Raw genomic sequence first — 19931 nt, forward strand, 5'->3', positions numbered from 1 at the left:
AAGGAGATGTCAAGTGTTGCATTTTAAACCACAGAATAAAAACAATAAGGTAGAAGAGCAAGAGGGACAGCTGCCTTGAAAATATCAGCTTGTAGTGTTCAAATAAAAAGAGAGTTGAAAAGCTCAAACTGCTTATTTTGTAAACAATCATGCTGGCTCTGTTTGAGGCCAAGCTGATTTCAGGAGTTAGAACAGCTTAACTCCATGCAGTAAAGGATTGTTGGTGTTGAAATCCGTCACGTACCGTAGATCAGGGTAGATCAGTTTGGACACACTTGTGAAGAACAGAAGCTCAGATTTCATAATCCCTTGTAAAGTTTGATGTATCCTGTTAGAAAAAAAAAAGGAAACTTTAAGTCTCTCTTGGATACACTGACATTACTGCTTTGAAGTTGTTAATAGTGTCTTGTAACATGCAAAATCTAGTTATTTGCAAGTAAAATATTGTAAATATTTTTTTAATTAAACAACACCATAGCATTTTTTTTATACTTCTAATTTTGAAAGGATGCATTTAATTGGGTATAAATTTGGGATGTAAGCCATTTTGGAGGGCAGTGAAAAATGGCAGTGACAATATGGCAGTGAAGAATACCATACAGTTACGGAAGTATTCCATACCTTTCTAAAATACCTCAAGGTACAAAGTCTGAGTGCAAACAATTCAGAGAATGCAGTATCAGATGTGGGCTTCTACCTGCTACTAGATCCAATGAAACATTACTTTCATCTGTTACCAACTACACCCAGAAATTTATGCTGGGTTGGGGGCTGAGATCTGCAGAGGAGAACCCTATTCCAAAAGAGGTTGCAGTCCCTTTCAAAGCAGGGCTCAGCTTTTGTGAACTGCGTAACAGCATGTGTAACAGCAGCAGTAACCTGACTTACACCTGTGTGAGCAAGAGAATGGATGAAAGGAGACACAGTTCTTTTTCTGCATGAAAAGCTTTCAGACCCTGGCTTCTCCTTTTGCTCCTGCATGTATCTTGTGTGCCTTTCTCCCCTCCCTCTTCTGTGTACTTAATATTCTTAAAATCAGCATTTTTCAAGTACACATTTAAAACATCCAGTCCACGGTGACATGAAAAAGTTTCATTTAGAATGGCAACAAAGCCAAACCAATTTTGAGTTCAAAAATGGCTTGGTTTTTATCTGTATTTACCCCAAAAAAACGGAAAAGATAAAATGTACAAAGGCTTCAGAGTACTGGGTACCAGGGTGTGGGGGAGCTGGGGACTTGTGGGCGTAGATTAAATTGGTAAATAAATATATATATAAAATAGGGTGAATAGGTAAAAAAAAAAAAATCAAGCATGAGTGAGATCTCACTATCATCACTCAGCAGTCCTTAAGGGGAAGAACGTTCACCCATAAAGTATTTTACACCCATGTTTCACCTTCATCAGAATGTATCAGCAACTGTGTAGCTTTGAAATGGTTTTAAACAATTTGGCATGAGCTGTACCTTCTTTTTGGCAGGGTGTGAAGACTTCATTAGTTTTGTGTTTGAATTTGGAAAAAGTTTGTGTTCTATGCACCTGACAGAAGATGAGATAGCTTTGTTTTCTGCATTTGTTTTAATGTCAGCAGGTAAGAGAGAAAGTATTGCTCTAGGTAGAGTTCATTTTCATTTTGAAGTATCTTTTAATGGTAAAGCTAAGACTATCAGACAGTGTGAAATGTCAACATCTTTTTGGTCCCTCATGACCAATTTTTTTCATAAATACATTTAAAACATAAATTTAAGAACAAATCAAGTTGGAATTCTGATCTAAACCTATGTTTTCCAGTGTTTCCCCTTGTTGATGACATAGCTTCTTTGCAAAAGCTTAAATGCATGTTGATTGAGATCACCAGGGCAATCTAGGTGGGACAGGCAGAACATGGACAGCATTGAATTGATGTAGTCAACTTCCAATGTATGTGAGCTTGCAGCTGTAGCAGAATTGTCACAAGCACATGATAAAATATGTTTTTTTTCTGAGATTATTATCTCAAACAGATTCACATAGTACTCCAGGTACTGGGAAGACTTATTAGGTTAGGTGAAACAAGATACCACTGGAGAAAGTCAGTTTGTGTCTGGCATAAGACCAAAGGAAATACAGTCTTTTTTAAAACTGCAGAATATAGTGGACTCAGCAGTATGTGTTGGAAGAGTCTATTAGCAACAGTGAGTTTATTGACTCCGTCATAAATATATTCTTATGCTATTTGCCATGATGGAATTATGTTTGCCCTTTGTCTTAGTATTTAAGCCACAGAATCCCTCAGTTCTGCCACACCGGATGTCGCAGGTAATCATTTCTGCTAGGAAGTTTAGGAGCACTTTTTGAATAGCTTAATATTGCTTCTGATTTTTTGTATGTCACTGTAGATCTAAGCAGAGATCCACTCCAACTGCTTGTTCATTATGTAATCTATTCATTTTCCACTATAAAGTTGCTAGCTTCGTTTTATAAACACCCTGCATTTTAAAGACCTTATTAGCAAATAATTAATAAAGCTTATTCAGATATGCAGCAATCTTCTTTTTGAGGGCTTTATAAAAGTAATTTTAAATGCAAGTAATGAGTGTATTCCAAAACCTATGAATTTTGAAACTCATTTCCTGTGTAAGAGTGTTAAAATGTAAGGAAGATTGCAAACAGGAAATACAAATTTGCCACAGAATTAGTATTTCTTGGTGGAATGTGATGGATGTACACAGTACTAGAGGTGTTAACTCCATTTGTATTTAGATCGTTCATGGCTTCAGGAGAAGGTAAAAATTGAAAAACTCCAACAGAAGATCCAGCTAGCACTTCAGCACGTCCTGCAGAAGAACCACCGAGAAGATGGAATTCTAACAAAGGTACGAATCATACTGTGCCATGTCACATGACTGTGAAAGTACACTTTCTTATGAACAATGTAAAAGCTTTTATGCATTTACTAAACCATACTTTAGTATGGTTTAGTAAATGCATAAATGCAAAATGAAAATGAAAAGCCATCAAGGTTTTTATCCTATTTGTCCTAAACAACATTTCTGCCATGCAGAAATGTTTCCATTTCAGTTTTCCAACATGCATACCTTGATCTTCATGAAACCTGTGTGCATGACAGCTAGGTTGTGACAAGACACAATATCCAAACTAACCTTGTTTCTCAGTATTCCATGAGTTTCCCACACAGTCTTTTTCTCATCAGTTTTTCCAAATCCTGGTGGCTAGGGAAGAGAAAAGAGAGAGTACATAATATTATGTTAATCTAAAGTATCATCACATAAGTTTTCAAAAATGCAAAGGCAGTGTGATGTTTAAAAAAAAAAAAGTGAAAAACGGGAAGGACAGGCACTTCCTTGCAGACGTAGTTCCTTGTAGAACTTTACACAGAAGGGATGCTCATGCTTAGTTTAACACCATGGAATTAATTACAACAAGCAGGATCTTACAGCCCAGTATAAAAGTCTAGGCTTTCCAGACTGTCCTCATTTCAAGTCCTAGCTCGTATCATTCTTTTCCCAGCATATACTTTAGATACCTTTGTTGGAAGGTTTCTTCCAGTGCTTTTATAAAAATATGTACTTAGTAAGTTCAATGACCGCCCTAGTCATATTTTCAAGTACAGATTTTTCTGATCTTTTCTTTATGACAATTTAATTCTACCTTTATTGGGCATAAATGAAAATAGCCTGGTCTATTATACTGCCATTTCCCTCTATAATACAGTGGGTTTAAGAGCAATCAGCCATGCCTTCTTCCAAGGGAGTATCTAAGTAGCATGAATAAAGGTCCAGACAGGAAATAATTCCATATCAATCTGGTGCTGCTGGTATTGCCTAGATACTAGGCAAGTGATACATTTTCCTAGCGACTTCAAGGAAAGATTCTTTCACAAATAGTATTCGTACATTACTTGATAGCATTTTAGTGGCTTCCCACCCCCCCCCCTTTTTTTTTTTTAAATCTGACATACCATACTTAGCTATTACTATGCTTCTGAAATGTCACTTAAGGTAAACAACTGAAGTGAATTCCATATGTTTGAGAGAGCTCTAATCGTAAGGAGGTCTGGTTCCGTGTATTACTCTGTGACTTCTGTTCATTTTTTTTACAGTTAATATGCAAAGTGTCTACTTTAAGAGCACTGTGTGGACGACATACAGAAAAGCTTATGGCATTTAAAGCAATATACCCAGACATTGTACGACTTCATTTTCCTCCACTTTACAAGGAGTTGTTCACTTCAGAATTTGAGCCAGCGATGCAAATTGATGGGTAAACGTATCACCTAAGCACTTCTAGAATGTCTGAAGTACAAACATTTAAACAAAAGAAAGGAAAAGAAAAAAAAAGAGAGGAAAAAAAAAGAAAACCAAGACACTTTATATGGCCCTGCACAGACCTAGGGAGCCAACACACTGCACATCTCTTGGCAGTCGGGGTCAGGCGAAGGATGGGAAACAATGAAACAAAGTTGAACTTGTTTTTCTCATGCATATGATTTCCATTATGCCTACAAATATGGACCCTTTTTCTGTCTCAGCTTCTCAATCCTTGACCTCTGTTTACACAGACTGAGGGTACTAATATCAGAAGGTTGTTTTCTCTTGTAGTTCACTGCCCAGACTTCTGACAGAACAATCAATTTGTTGATCAGAACAGAGTGTCCACCTAGTAATCAGCGACTGGTGTGCATTGCAGAGATTTCAGCATCAGTTTGCACAACTTGCTCATTGTTTCATGAAGGACGATTTTTTTCACCTACCACTATTTGCCAGTAGACAGAACGGCATGAAAAGGGTCCATAGCAATAGCAACAATAGCATTATAATATATTACAGGGTAAATGGGCATGAAGACTATATATAGCAAAAGAGATATTGTTTATATATTGTTTTAATTAATATAAAATGTAGTTACTGGTATAGCTTTTCTTGTTGAATTGATAAGGCACTTTCATTTTGCACCTTTTTCTTTAAATTAAATGCTAGTGTGTTCATTGTTGTGTTGCATGTGCACCAGAAATTCAAGTTTAACTGAAAAAGGTTTTTGGCAGGTACTGGTACATTGGGAGGTATTTATGCTGCTGTTTTCCATGTTACTTTTAAATAGAGGCTGGTCATATCCTGAAATGGTTACACAGATTTTTTAAAAGAGTTTGAAAATAATGAAAAGTTTCTAGATTAAAATCAGCTTTTCAACTGTTAATTTAAAAGGTACTTTTGTTTTCAAATCTTTCAAACCTGGATGTTTAAAATTACATGCCAAGATTCAGATTCAGGCACACAAGTCAAAAGCCTCATTTTCAAAGGTGCTGAATTTCCTTGGACAAAGTTAAACTAAGCAATTACAGATCGCTTACAGATAGAATAAAGCATCACCCTTGAAAATCAGACTGTTAAACAAAGTGTACAAAGCCCAACATAAATCCAGGTTTGAAGGGATTTACTCAAGGCTGTATCTACAGTAAAAGTATGTGTATGACATGTATGTGGAAAATTGATTTTTAGACATAATATTACATACTTTTTACTCCATTTTGTAAACAATGCCTTCAAACTCCAAACTCTATCCTATCAAAATCCACAAGATGTTTGGTTTTGGCTTCAGTGAGATTAGACAATGACCCACATTCTTCAAACATCCACCAGTTCAATTTAAAGTAGCTGAACAGAATTCCTCTCTTTATTTAAATAGATGCACTTTAAAGTTTATCACATGAGGACAGACCAATAAAATAAGGGCACACTGTTGCTAGAAAACATTGTTTTGGACTCTGTTTAATGCCTGGAAATCACAAATACCATAAATCTACATTCTGTCATTTTGAAATTGTGATTCCTGCATTGCATAACCAACTGATAAGCCACATTTTGCCATCTTTATTAATACGTTACCATTCTCTTTACATATAGTGCTGTCTCTGAGCAAATGTGGCAAGATACAGAAATTAAATTAGTTCTAAAGGGAACATATCCACACCAAACCACATCACAAAATAAACTGTGGCTATTTAAGCCAGAGGTGCATAATTGCTTTTGGATGAGATGAGTACATGCAAACAGATGTCTTGTAGACCAATACAAATGAAGTTTATGATGAAGTACATATGAAAAAAAATAGGACTTTAAAAAAGAGGAGAAAAAACCCACAATGCACACCACCACTTCAATTTCCAAAGATAATAAATCTCTTACATACAGTCATTGAAAAGTAACATTGAATTGAACAGAAGCACACTGAAGTCTAACCATTTTAAAAGAAGAACCAGGTCAGCAGATTATTACAAGCAAAACAGAGGTTTATTCTGTGATTTGAATGTTTCCTTTGGGGTCAAATTGAGCCATTGAGCCATGACCTCTCTTAAAGTTTTTTTCATCAGGGAAGCTTATAGATAGCACTGAATAGCAGTTGGCTATCATTCCTCTATATAGTGTGAAAGCAGGGGGTGATGGACAGGAACACTTGCAGCTCTGTGAGCACCAGGATGGAGGCATGAGTCCAGAGAGCTGTCCTTGTACTGCGCCATCCTGCCCGCTCCCAGCCCAGCACACACTCTGTGCAGTCTCACTGATACCTTTTCCTAGAATCATTGTTTACTTTATTGGAGTAACTGGCATGATACGCTACTTTGATTCCAGTATGTGTTCCTATTTTTAAAGCAACCTTTTTAACTAACAAATGTTTTCTGAATGTGACCAGCCTTAGGTGCTAGTCCTTTAAAGATCAACTAAACTTAATTTCAGTGTCAACTAATGAATAATGAAGTAAGACTTGTACTTTTTTAGAGAGTGAGATACAACTCCTATTTTTGAAAATAAGTAGACTACCAGGCAATTGGGATTAATTTTCAGTCACATCATTAACCTATCTTTTCCTGATGAATATTAGTACTTTACCAGGCCTTTAAATGCCAATGGTTTTGTTCAGTATCTAGTTCAGAGTATTTATACCCGTAAGTCACTGACAACACAGATTTTGGGAGCATTTAATAATAAAATGTATAATCATAGAAGGGTTCCAAATAAGGCCTTAAATGAAAGCCTGTTACATCTAGAATTGGCTTGTGACATGATTTCCCAGGCTATGCAGCACCTATGTGCTGTTGTTTTTCACAGCGGGAGCTCCTGTGTACTACCACCTTGTCAGACCAGGCTGTGCATACACACCCCAAGTAAGTCTGCTTTCCTGATCACAGTTAGCAGCCACTTGGCAATAGAGTATTACTGGCTTTGTTTCGCTTGGTAGAGACAAGGAAAAAAGAGATATAGCCATGGCAGATAGACTGAAAAGACGGCAGTTGCCACAGAGGCTGTTATGAAAGGGGATGTAGACTAGCCTCAGAGTGGCTGGCCGGAATGACTGCCATGGGAGAACCTGACGCGGCAGAGGAAGTGCACTCTGCAGAACTCTGGGACTGTGGCCTGGTATCAGACAATCAACAGACTATTCAGTTAAAAACCATACTGGGGGGCAGTGGATATTCACGTGAGTATCTTCATGATCTGCCCAGCTGACTACAAACAAAAACGTGAGGATAGCTGAAGATAAAGAAGTAATATATTGCTTTTGAATGATCCGTTCATTGAGATCTGCAAAGAGATTTTCATTGGGCATATTATCTATCCACAGAGATACTTTCTGGCTTTCTAGAAAAGAGTATAGTATACTGTCATTTGGACCGCCCTAACATACTTCAGCATCTCTAACATTGTTTGGCTTTTAAAAACTATGGGATGAGGTGAAAAGGGAGGCTGTTTTTAAGTTTGGTTGTTCTTTATTAAAGCTTATCTATCTTAGTATGGATACCAAGATATCTGTGTGTGTATGTGCACCTGTGTGTGTGAGAGAGAGTACTGTTGTGCGCACATGAATATATGCGTGGGTATGTGTGAGTGGCTGCTTCTAGGCTCTTAAGTGTCAATGAAAAAAAGAAAATGTATTGAAAATACTTAAGACAAAAACAGAAGGTGGAAAAAAGATTTATTCTATACAAAGCCTTGTCTGGACCACTTTAGAGAGACTTCTATTTTTTTAACCCTTCTATAAATATTTGATGGCACTTGAAATATTCCTGCAATAAAATGTGATTTGTGTAAACATTAAAAAAAAAAAAAGATTTTGTAATGTGAAACAATGAAAGAAAGTAATGTAATTTTTCTAAAAAACAAAAAAAAACACAAATGAACGAACTTTGTATTATTTTCTTGACGGAATTTGTCTATTTGTCTTTGGAAAACTTTTTATTTCATTGAATGTGCCATAGTAGAGGTGTGTGTTTCTTTTTCTTTCTTTTCTTCATTTTTTACATTGTAGATTTAAGGAATAGCTGTGTTCCGACATTCCAAAATGCAAGATGACATAGCAGTCATGATTAAAAGGTTTGATTAGTAAGCTTCAATCATTGTTGCTTTTTTTGCACATGTTCTTCATTCCTCTACAGTGCAATATGTACATAGAGCACTTGCGGGTGTAACCTTGATCCCTCAGGGAAAAATACATATTTGTACAGGATTTTTTTTGCCTTTTTTTTTTTTTTTGCTAAGGAATGTCGATTGAATCACTTGTCTGTTGTTGAGGGGCAGCCAGATAATAATCCTAAACCACTGTCACAAAACATTGTTTAATAATTTTGTGCCCTTTTATTATTTAAAAAGAAAAATAAAAGTTATTTTCTGACAGTTCTTTGTGCTGATTGGTGAAAAAAAGGGTAAATATATAAGCACCTTATGATTGACTTAACTGTGAATGACAATCCATCTTGTTATCAACAACAGATGCCCTACCATTTTGGAGCTGGGGTTAAGAGTCAGAAACTAATGTGCTCAGGGATCTTCTAAAACTCTTCAACAGGGTGGCCAGTACTACTGGTGGGACAAATTACTTTAAAAAGAAAAAAAAAAAAAGCTAATATTTCTTCCCTTCCCCCCTCCCCGCAGGCACAAGAGAACTGGATAGATATTTTTTTTTAACTAAATGCTCTGTGTGCCTCATTCTATGACTCAGTTTTGCAATCTATCTGCTCCTTGGTCTTTATTTTCTTCCAAACAAAATTACTCGAAACAATTGCAAAGGTTTTGCAATTATATTTTAACAAATAAATGAATGCTGATCCATTAATAGATCATGATTGAAATTTAATTTCAATAACCTCTGGATGTTGTTATAATCATAGGACTTTTTCCAGGTGAATTTCAGTGTTTTGCAATATAAAATGGGTTTTCAGTATTTAAATTGTCAAAGAAAACAAATCAGTTTATGATAGTACAATATGAATGAAAATGCAATGATTAGGTTTTGGCAGTAAAGTCACATAGAATACAAGAACAATAATTCAGACCTTGTCTGTCATTGTCACTTATGCCTCATGGTAAAGCAAAAAAACTGACAGGAAAGAAACACTAAGGCTGAAGTCAGTCATTTTCGTATCTAGTATCAATTTCGTATCAATTTCAAATGATCACAACAGTAGCAAAAACCAGCAGTGTCTAGTAAGTCTCTAAGTGCCAAATTGTATGATTCCGGAAGCCTATCACAGTTAGTCTTCTTTTGTGGCTTCACATTCTTTTGAAAATGCAAGTAGGAAAGTAAATAAGCAACTATGGACAAAATGAGCAAGATTTCAAGACTTTGGTTAGATCAGGAAGAGAGTGAATTTCTCTATCAAACGTCTTTTTTCTTGCAAAAAGCATCAGTTCTCCAGTATCTTAGGTTATTAAGTTTGTTTTGTTTTCCACTGGGTCTATGGCTTCCAGCTGTTTACTTGATGTTACATATAATCATTAGAGAAACCTTTCTTAACATTTTGCAAGCTGATGGTCCAGTTTAGCTTGGAATGGCCTTCTAAGGCAGACAACTGCTTAGCAAGTATGACCTCCTGATTAGCTTGTGTTCTGGTAACATCACCAGAAAAAAATCCCTATTGCTGATTCTCAACAGAAATCCTCCTTTTCATACTTGCTGATCAATTAAACATACTATTAATACTCGCAATCTACACAATGTTTTAACTACGTAGTGGGGTGATCCAAACATTACAGTATCTTCTTTTGGGCTCTAAGGATTGACATAAATGTTCCCCAGTCTGTACTCGATGAACAAACAGGTTGCCAGTACAAGCTGTGCAAACAGTGTATGATTTTTCCCAGCAAATTCTTGAAGTCCCCGAAGTAGATAAATTTACTAATATCAGTGTCAGAAACAGCATTTATCATCCAATATCCCAAAATAAGAAGCAATTTGCTTTTGAGTAGTCAGTATCCGAAATTCTACCTGTGCTAGCTCATTTAGATTGCACAGAGGAAACATATTTATTTTCCTTAGCTAGAGAAATGTAACTACTAGAATTAGTTTTTTATTATTAATACTAATATTTATTACTTTAAACGTTGCATTCCATCAATATATTTGAATATTATCTTCCTATTTTCTTTTTGCCTAAATATTTGTCAGTAAATCATTTGGTGGAAATGAGGGCAAATGCATAAGGATACCAAATACAACAACAAAAAGAAAAGTTTTAAAATTTGAATGAGTTATTTATTTAAAAATCATTGCAGTATGTGCTTTAATCCTAGTACTGTGTTAGTAGCTCACTAAATAATGCTAAGTCACTGGACTTGAGGGGAAAAGTATGTAACATTTAGGTTAATATACAGTCTATCTTTGGAACTCTATTCAGGTACTAAATAGAATTTTAACATCAAAATGAAAGCTGTATTCTACCTATTTCACATGTAACGTTGCTCTTTATCTTGTCTTTTGTTTGTTTGCCTTTATCATCGGTAGAATATAGCAATAACTTTATAGCAATAAGTAGACTATCCAAATAAGAAATAAAACATGATAAAGGCTTCAGATCAATACTCATAGGTTCAACTCTTCTGCCACAATATTCATTTGTCTTCCCTCAGAATCTCATTACTTCTTCAAGCTGACCTTCACAATCAAGTTGTTCAACTTGATGTGTGACACCACACCTTTTTGTCAACACCTGCATGTTTTCAGTGTTCCTATGTCCTTTGTGTACTTGTTTTCCTGTAAGTCAGTGTTTCTCAAGCTTTCTGAAAGCACAGTCCCTCTGGGCTATATTTCTTCATAGAGCTCAATGTGTTGGAATTAACTTAGTTTTCCTGGGGTAGAGAGTGAGAACCAGGTGTAATTACTGGCTGCCTTGCCTAGCTAAAGCAACTGAGCTGCTGCTGGGTATTCAGCAGTAACTCCATGGCTACCACAAGTGCAGGCAGCCAACAGCCTTCCAGCTCCTCCACGCCAGGGGAGCTGAGCTGCATCCACTAAGTAGGATGAGTTCCCCGGCCAGCACAGTGCGCCTGTCTGTGCTGGTGAACAGAGCTGCTACGATTCACATAGAACCGAGCTGTGTGAGCCTGACAGAGTGTTTTGATAATAATCTAAACACTTTGGCAACTTTTAATGGTTGTGACTTTCAGTTTGAGAAACACTAACCTAAATTACCCCACAGAGTCTTAATGTAGATGCATAAACTTTACAGGAATTTGCAATCTGTAATGCTGTCGTTTCTAATGCAGAGAATTCATAAGCAATACAGTGAATTTTATTTCACAAAAAGGCATACGTACTGTACACCTTTCTAAATCCAAAATGTTCCTCATTTCTACATTGATTTAGAAACAAGTTACAGAACAGTGGTGAATATTTGAAATATTAGGACATTAACTGGCTGCTTCTTTATATGTAACTGTACTGTCTGCCTGCTCCTTTTCTGGAGATGTGTTTTTGTATTGGATGTTTGGGCCAATGGGAGGCTTCAAGCTACAATGTATTTTCCCAGTTTAAATATATTTAACATATGACAAACCCCAGACAAGGCTTTTTAAAATGTATAAAGAACTGCAGTGTTAGGTGGTTTATTTGCAAACTGTTTTCAATGTTGTCCATTTTTATGGCACCTTTAACAATATTCTTGTTTCCAAAGTACAAAGAAGGTTAAAAAATACTCTAGCCATAACTGAATGTCAAGCAATAAAAACAAATGACTTTTTGTGCATAGATTTAAAAGAAATACAAGTTTTAGACATCTGCATGTAAATGCAATCTCTTGTTTACTGCTTTCTTAAACTTGAGCAACTGATTCCTTATTTTACTACTAATTTAAGGACTTGTAATGGCCTGTAAACATTTTATCTTGCTCTATTCTTTCAACTCTAACTTTGTCTCTGCTTTGGAGTCATAATATTTAATGTTGTTCTGCTCACCTCTATACAGTTAACTTTTTGCTTTCATTCTGTATAGATAAAGTTATACTATAAACAGCCTACACAGTGCAAATATTTATCTGTTTATCAAATACCACATTATGCTGTATAATATCTGTTTTACTATATAATCTATTTTAGACATAGCTGTTTAGAACTAGAGTGTGCTATTTTTGTGTTTTTCTGATGTGTGGTGCTAGATAAGTTACTTTTGTGAACAAAAGCAAACAAACCCCTTTTATTCCTAGACAATACCACCTTTGGGTCTTGTTAATTTCACTGAGTATAACTATATATAAATATATATATATTTGTGTATATATATATATATACACCTACATATGCCCAACAAGTACCTGTATCAGAGTACAAGATTTGGGACATGGTTTTCTCTTTAAATGCATAGTGTCATTATATAAATTATTCTATAGTATATTTAATAAGGAGAAAATTACTTCACCGGTACAGATACTTGATATCAAATGTAGAATTTTCTTCTACATTATTAACATTACTAAAAATGTTCTGTCCAGCTTGTTACCCTTTTGGTTAATAAATCAGTCTGCCTGTATCGTATCAGAAACAAGAATCAAATCTAGCAGTATAAACTATTTACAATATGCTGTCTGTCTGAAAGGGAGGTAGTTATTTGGCTTGTTTGTAGATTTCTATATTGTTGTGGCATCTGATATTTATAGATGTTATTCTGATGGGTGCCTTCCTCCCTTTTCACATTAAATAGAATCTGTACACACTCAAACCACATATGTTACTAGGCTATGCCTACACACTTAACTCCAGTTACTGTAAATAGGAATTTTCCGTAAATCTTCGATGGTAGATCGATGGCTAAATTCAGTCCTTGGGTATGCTTTATAAATCATGCATATATATCTGAGGACAGCCACTAGCAACTAAAGTTAATTAAGGAGTGGAATTCGCAACATTTGTCAGGTCTGGGGGTTTTGTTTTTATTTTTCATATATACCTTAATTTACATAGTCATGTACCCTTAAAAGTATTCCTATCCCCTGTTCCTTTCATTCTAGATACTGTTTTCATGTTAATTCTTAAAAACTGATGGATATCAAATATCTAACTAAGGAGGTAATTAACCTTTTAAATATTTATTAGAACTTTTCTGTAATATTACTGAATTTATAAGATCTTTAGCAAAGATTTTTGAGCAATTTATTAAATACAATTGTTTCTGTTTACTGCACTTTTTGATAATAGAAGGTAGTGAATTTTAAAGCCACGATTCTTGGCTTCCATGCACTGCTTTTATACCCTCAATTCAAGGAATATATATATATAAATAATTTTTTTTAAACAGCAAACATACTGTTGTCCTAAAAATAAATACAAACTTTACTGCACCGTGCGTATATTTTCATAAGTGGAATGTTTAATTGCAAACACTATCAGGATAATTATAAAAACCTCTTGAAGCTACAATCTTACTTAAATATAAGCCATGACAATTTTATTTTCCCTTGTTGATTTAAGTCACCTTTTGATATTTTCAAAAAGAAAAGGAGTCGCTCTTAAATTTGTATGTACTAACTTACGCATAATGCTAGGAACACGTTCTCCCTATTGTTTTAATTTTAATAGTTTGATATATTTATGCAAAACCATTTGGTTAACATATTTTCCCTGTTGACTAAATGTTCAACATAACAAAACAAGAATAAATGATGATTTCAAATATACGTCAGTTTGAGGATTAAGCACATGAACTTCAAAAACCTCGTTGAGTGATATGCTCAAATTTCTGTAAATACAACTTCAAATGAAATGATACTGTACATGTAAATGTATGCTGTTATATGTACAGTATATATAAATTCCTTTTCTAGCCACCATAAAACGTAAGCCATCAAGAGGAATACTAAAGTGGTATTGTACTAAACCTTTGCTAATGATCTTTACCCAATCACTTAACTTTTCACTTTCATGGACCTTTCCAATTCACTCTTATGATAGCCTGCTTATATTCAAGTTTGTTATTTTACTCAGTTCCAAAAAAAAGTATTTTGATTCATTTTGTAAATACGACTGTAAAAATAAGAGATTTAATGTTGTCTTTTAAATACTCCAATTTTCATTCTAATATGAATGTTGTTATATTGTACTTAGAAACTGTACCTTTAATATTACATTACCTTTATTAAGTGCATTGAACACATCGATTTTAGATGTGCTTTATGTACTGTTATCCTGTAATAAAACTTCAGCTTCTAATGGAAAAATCTGTCTTGATTCTCTTTCTTAGTAAAATCTTGTGTTTTTCTGAATCTTGATATGTATTAGGTTTAATCCTCAAGAGACCGACAATTACAAAATTAGGCTGTGCTTTCAGGCACATATATCAGAGGTTTTTGTTACGTAAATCAAGTAACACTTGATAGCAGGGAAATAAGAAGACTCCCCAACACCCTTTAAGCTCCCCTTGTGGCCAAGAAGAGCATAAACATCCTCAGATTTATTTTGGATCAGTCTAGCTTCCCTATCCTTGAAAGTGTCTTCTTTTACATCACTGTTTGCTGCTTCAAGTGCACCATACAAGAAATCTGGCTTAAAAACTAACCAGTGAATTTGGAGATTGTGCTTTGGGCTAGTTCTGAAAGAGGATTCATGGATCAAAACTGAAGTTTTAGTATTATTTAGGCATGAAAATTCAAAGTTGCAACTCCCCTCTGTTGTGCTAACTTGGAGGCACCTTTGATTTCTGTCTTAAGACTTGAGGCATGTAAAATTCTCTTTGTACCTCTAGCCAGCAATGCCTCGGTCTTGGCAGAGCTTTAACAGCTCAGTATTAATTTGCTTGACCATAATCCAGAATTAGTTATTAGCATTCATCTTTGAAGCACTGCATCTGGAAGCCTTCCCCTACATACTGAATCTCCAAATAAAAATTTATGGAAGCCATTGCTCTCCTAGAGCTAGTGCTAAGTAGTGCCATTTGTTCTTGGGCAAACTCCATGACTTAAGCACTCTCTCAGACTTTGAAATTCCAAGTTTAATTTTCTCATCCTCAGGATGTGATTTCTGCCCAATCTCTCCATTCACAGGAGATAATACTATCCACTAGACGAACTAGCCACTGATATGTTAGGCAACATCCGTTCAAAGTAAAACAGAAGAATTACATACTGTGAAATGAGAGACAATCTGTGGACTCCCATGTCTGCCCATAACAAAAGCTGAACTGTAGGTTAGGATGTGGTGGCTTTGATCCCCAACTATGTCACAGAATCTCAGAATGTTTGAGGTTCGAAGGGACCTCTGGAGACTATCTGGTCAAACCCCTGCTAAGGCAGAGCCACCTGGAGCAGCTGGACCAGGACCATGTCCAGGTGGCTTTTGACTGTCTCCAAGAGCCTCCACAGCCTCTCTGGACAATCTCTGCCAGTGCTTGGTCATCCTCCCAGCAAAAAAAAAGTGTGTCCTGGTGCTCACATTTATGTCACAGAAATAGAAAAATCATGTTTAGAAAGTATATCACTTCAAAAAAAAAAAAAAAAAAAAAGGACAGTGCAGACTTTAGGGAGATGCCAGACTGAAGTTGGATTTAACTTGACACATTCACAATCTGGGCAAGTCTTCTAAACATTGTGCTAAGTAACTGCCACCATACCTGAGCTTTGAAGTAAGATTACTCCTCATAAAGCTACCTCCAAGAATAGGCTCTGGGTGACTCCATTGAGAAATGAAAACCTTTCTGCCTCTATCTGAGATACAAAAAAGAGCAAAATTAAAATCAGACCATTTTCTTAATGCTGAACTGCAACCTAGAGACTCCTTGACTGGTGGTTTTGGACAAAGACTCACAGAATGGTTTGGATTGGAAGGGGCCTTAAAGACCACCTAGTTCCAAACCCCTGCCATGGGCAGGGGCACCTCCCACCTGACCAGGTTACCCAAAGCCCCATCCAACCTGGCCTTAAACAGTTCCAGAGATGGGGCATCTATAGCTTCCCTGGGCAACCTGTTCCAGTGCCTCACCATACCCAGAATAAAGTTCTTCCAAATACCTAATATACTTCTACTCTCTTTTAGTTTAAAATCATTAACCCTTGTCCTATCAGCATATATCCTGCCAAAGACAATTTTCCCATCTTTCTTGTAGGCCCCCTTCAACTATTGGAAGGACACAGTGAGGTCTCCCCAGAGCCTTCTCTTTTCCAGACTGAACATCCCCAGCTCTCTCAGCCTGTCTTCATAGGAGAGGTGCTGCAGCCCTTCGATCATCTTCATGGCCCTCCTCTGGACCCTCTCCAACAGGCCCACATCTCTCTTGTACTGGACCCCCAGACCTGGATGCAGTACTCTAGAAAATTCTGAATCATCTCAATATTGTTATGCGTTTGTATACAATCTCCAGAGTTTTAGTTACAGGACTAGGTGCTCTGAATGCTTTGCTACAATATGCATTCCTCTTCATTTCTCCATCAGTAAAGCTGTGAAGAGGATCACTTTTTCTTACAAAACCACAAACAAATGAGTTTCCATCATGTAAATCTACAGGTACTGAGAACATTTGAACTCCCTATTTCACCACACTGGGAGGCCTCATCATCAGAAAAAAAAGGGGGGGAGGGAATTTTGTGGTTCTGCCCTGCTGTTATCAAGTAACCCAGGAAAACTGAAAGCCCAGGAAAGAGGAGAGGAAAGCTGCTTAGCGCAGCAACCACTGTGAGGCACCTCGGCCCTCACACGCGGCCCCAACCCCCTGAGGGCCCAACCGCCCGGCAGAGCCCAGCTCGACCTCCTCATCGAACCCAAGGCGGGAACAGGCGCCTCAAGGCGCCCAGTGCCTGGCCGGGGCCACACCTTAGCGAGGACTGCGAAGTCGGGGCAGAGCCCCCAGGGCAGCCCCCTCAGACACACCTCCTGCCCCGAAGCGAGCGCTGCGGCCGCCAGCCAGCCCGCCCCCTCGCCCTCGCCGCCCTCTGCAGCGGCGGCCCCTGCCACAAGATGGCCGCCCGCGCCTACGTCGCCATTGGCTGCCTCAGCACACCCGATCCCCGCGCGCGCTACGCTGATTGGCCAGCGCCGTGAGGGCGGGCTCGGCCAGCGGCGGGACGAGCGAGCGACGGAGCCGTCGCCCCGAGGGGGCACCAAGATGGCGGCGGCAGAGCAGCGGCTGGCCTGGTGGGTGCGCTGCGCTCCCCGCCGCCCCCCGTCCCGCGGGGGCGCGCCTCAGGAGCGGCGGCGGGCGGGAGGCTCGCCCCGCGCTCCCACTGGCACCACGGCGGCGGCGCGCATGCGCCAGGGCGGGAGCGGGGCGGGGCGGGCTGGGGTCTCAGTTCCCGCCCCGGCGAGGGGCCGGGGGCCGAGGGCTGGGCGGCGCCATTTTGTGCCGTTCGTCTTGCGGAGGGGAGGAGAGGGGGCGGGCAGCCTGGTACGAGGTGCTGGGTTTGGTTTTACACAGAAAATCACTACAGAGAAGTGACGTCATTTTAAGTCACTATTTTATTTTATTTTTTTAAAGAGTGAAGGAGACAAATCTTTCCTCGTGCCTTTCAAGGCAGTTTGGGAAGATGGGTGTTGTGTAAACTGTACACTGGAAGGGCTTCATCCCAAAGCAAAAGCACCGTTCAGATGGCAAGGGCTGTTTAAAAGACGATCTCCCTTTTATGAAGAAACGTAAACAGGATGGCTGTGTTTTTTCTCCAAATTCTAGCTAATTTACTCTGGTGGGGTTTGATCTATGAACCTCTGAAGGCATATAACTACATCAGTCCCTGTAGCCACATCTAGAATTTATGCAAAGAATTAATTAAATTGTTCTTTTTGGACCATGAAGAAGGTGTTAACTACTAAAAACCACTAGGGAATTTGACACTGCATACATAGGCTCTCTGAGAAGGGAAGGGTGAAACGCTGTATAGATAGTCTCCAGTTTTTAATAATTAATGCTGTTCATTGTTCCTTGGGGTCAGATTTGGCCTTTAATTTGTTGTGTGTTGCAATGTTCTTATTTTGTTCTTTATTATCAGGGATATTCCACCAAAAAATGGCAGTGAAGTATTTTTCTCACATGAAATTTATGAAAAATACTCATTGTCTCCAAGCCTGTATGAACTATGGAATTTATCAAACAGGTATACTTTGTTATAATTTTATGCTCTTTGTAGTTGTTCTTTTGAATTTATACATGGTTTTATTGTTTCGCGAGCATACTGTATGTTATCGGATGTGGAATGATTTGGTAATGGCTGTGTGGGGCAGCAGCTGGGCTGTGCCTTTCCTGATGTGAAACCACACAAGGGAGGTGAGTTTAGGTTGGGACCTCTGGTCTTTACTGTCTTGGAGAATGGGGCTTGTATTTTTGGGAGGGTTGTTTTGTTTCGGTGTTGGATGTGTGTGTGGGTTTGATTTGGTGGTTTTTTTTATGTGTTTTTTTTTTGTCTTGGTTTTGCTTACCAAAGAGGGCTGAAGCACACAGCCATGATAAAGAGTCTGCAACCCATGAACCAGACCTAACTCTTTCTAACAATTGTTGTCAGTCTCTTGTCTTCTCACTTTGTAGAAGGCTGATGCTTCTATGCATTGAAATCCTTTTTACTTGTGTCTTTTGGAAGTACCTAGCACTGTTTACATGGAACAACAGCATATTAGCTGCAGTGGAGATTCAACTAATTCCTTGGATAATCAGAAAACCATATAGGCTGTTAGCTGAAGGATGTGAAGTGAAATGCTGTGGACGCAAATAATTTTGGCATAGATAATACTATGTACTGCTGGGTTTCAAAAGCTGGAATATTGTATTTAGGCTATTCCCTTGTTTGTTTGTTTGTTTTAAGAAAGCCTCCAGCTGCTAGGGAGATAGAACTGAAAGCTGCTCTTGATGGATGAATATTCACATAATGGAAAATGGGGATTGAAACTCAGGTAGCTGCTGTGCTCTAAGTGAGGAAATTAGCACGTGGAGAAGTAATTTGTTCCAAAGGGAATTGCTCTGTTTTCATTAACTGATACTGAAAACATGCTTTGTAGAGGAATAGATGTCTCTCCATGTCCTACATCTTTAGCTAGAGAAAAGGATTTAAGTGTTTTGCTGGGTTTATCTATGTTGGAATAACCATCCTTGTGCTGACTGAGATGAGCACAATCCTCACAGGGTATTATTTGATACTGCTGTAGGATTCTTCCATTCGATGAGGTTAAAAAAAAAAGGGGGGGGGAGGGGCTTGGAGAATACATGACTGTACTTAGGAGTGTGATTACATTCAGTTGTGTATGGTAGAAGAGGGTTTATACTTGGAAAGAAGTTGCAATCAAAAAAATTGGGATATCAGTGGAACTGGGTTGAGTGGCCATCATCAAGAAGAAGAGAAATGTAACCTGTTGGGGTAAATATGAAAGTAAAAGCTGGAGGAAGCATGTCAATTTGTATATTGGGGTTTCTGAGAAATATTTACTAAAGCGTATGTTCTCTCACCATAGAAACTGTAAAGACAGGTTGCTGATAAAATGAAGGGGAAAAATTTAAGCCGTCAGCTTAAATAAAGTATAATGCTGTAAATATGGACAGAAAAGCTCTGTCAGATTATTTTGGTTTGCACCCTGATGAAGATTGTGACAGCACTGCATACTGAAATGATCTTGATGTGCTGCCATTTCATTCAGTGCTGAATATAGCCAATTTAAGCTGCTAAAATTTCTTGACGTTCTTACATTGGCATATCTGAGTCAG

The 19931-nt window shown here is 37.8% G+C and overlaps 2 protein-coding genes and 1 long non-coding RNA gene across 21 annotated transcripts in view; 2 read left to right on the forward strand and 1 right to left on the reverse strand.

Annotated features, from left to right (window-relative positions):
• Positions 1–14478, forward strand: part of RORA (RAR related orphan receptor A) — a 433189-nt gene extending 418711 nt beyond the window's left edge. For all 12 annotated transcript variants that reach the window (XM_083851041.1, XM_083851040.1, XM_083851042.1 and 9 more), the window contains 3 exons: positions 1480–1590; positions 2742–2854; positions 4102–14478. In XM_083851041.1, the coding sequence (XP_083707167.1) occupies positions 1480–1590; positions 2742–2854; positions 4102–4266 (389 nt within the window). In that variant the 3' untranslated portion in view covers positions 4267–14478. The remainder of the gene's footprint in view (positions 1–1479; positions 1591–2741; positions 2855–4101) is intronic.
• On the reverse strand, positions 5–16083 carry LOC310905172. The gene is made up of 3 exons (XR_014588827.1): positions 15867–16083; positions 3143–3211; positions 5–328 (listed from the first exon to the last, which is right to left on the reverse strand). It is a non-coding gene; the product is annotated as an uncharacterized lncRNA (long non-coding RNA).
• Positions 16084–17210: 1127 nt separating this feature from the next.
• Positions 17211–19931, forward strand: part of ICE2 (interactor of little elongation complex ELL subunit 2) — a 30625-nt gene continuing 27904 nt past the window's right edge. For 3 of the 8 annotated variants that reach the window (XR_014588800.1, XR_014588801.1, XM_083850973.1), the window contains exons 1-2: positions 17211–17383; positions 18232–18336. Coding sequence is in view for 2 of the 8 variants with exons in the window: in XM_083850973.1 (XP_083707099.1) it covers positions 17355–17383; positions 18232–18336 (134 nt within the window). In the remaining 6 variants the exon portion in view is untranslated. Of the gene's footprint in view, positions 17384–17609; positions 17634–17730; positions 17837–18231; positions 18337–18388; positions 18507–18570; positions 19588–19931 lie in introns of those variants that run through there. The other 5 variants (XM_083850977.1, XM_083850978.1, XM_083850975.1 and 2 more) reach the window with 5 other exon arrangements.

Source organism: Anser anser (assembly GCF_964211835.1).
Source record: "Anser anser genome assembly, chromosome: 10".
In the NCBI taxonomy this organism is placed as follows: Eukaryota; Metazoa; Chordata; class Aves; order Anseriformes; family Anatidae; genus Anser; species Anser anser.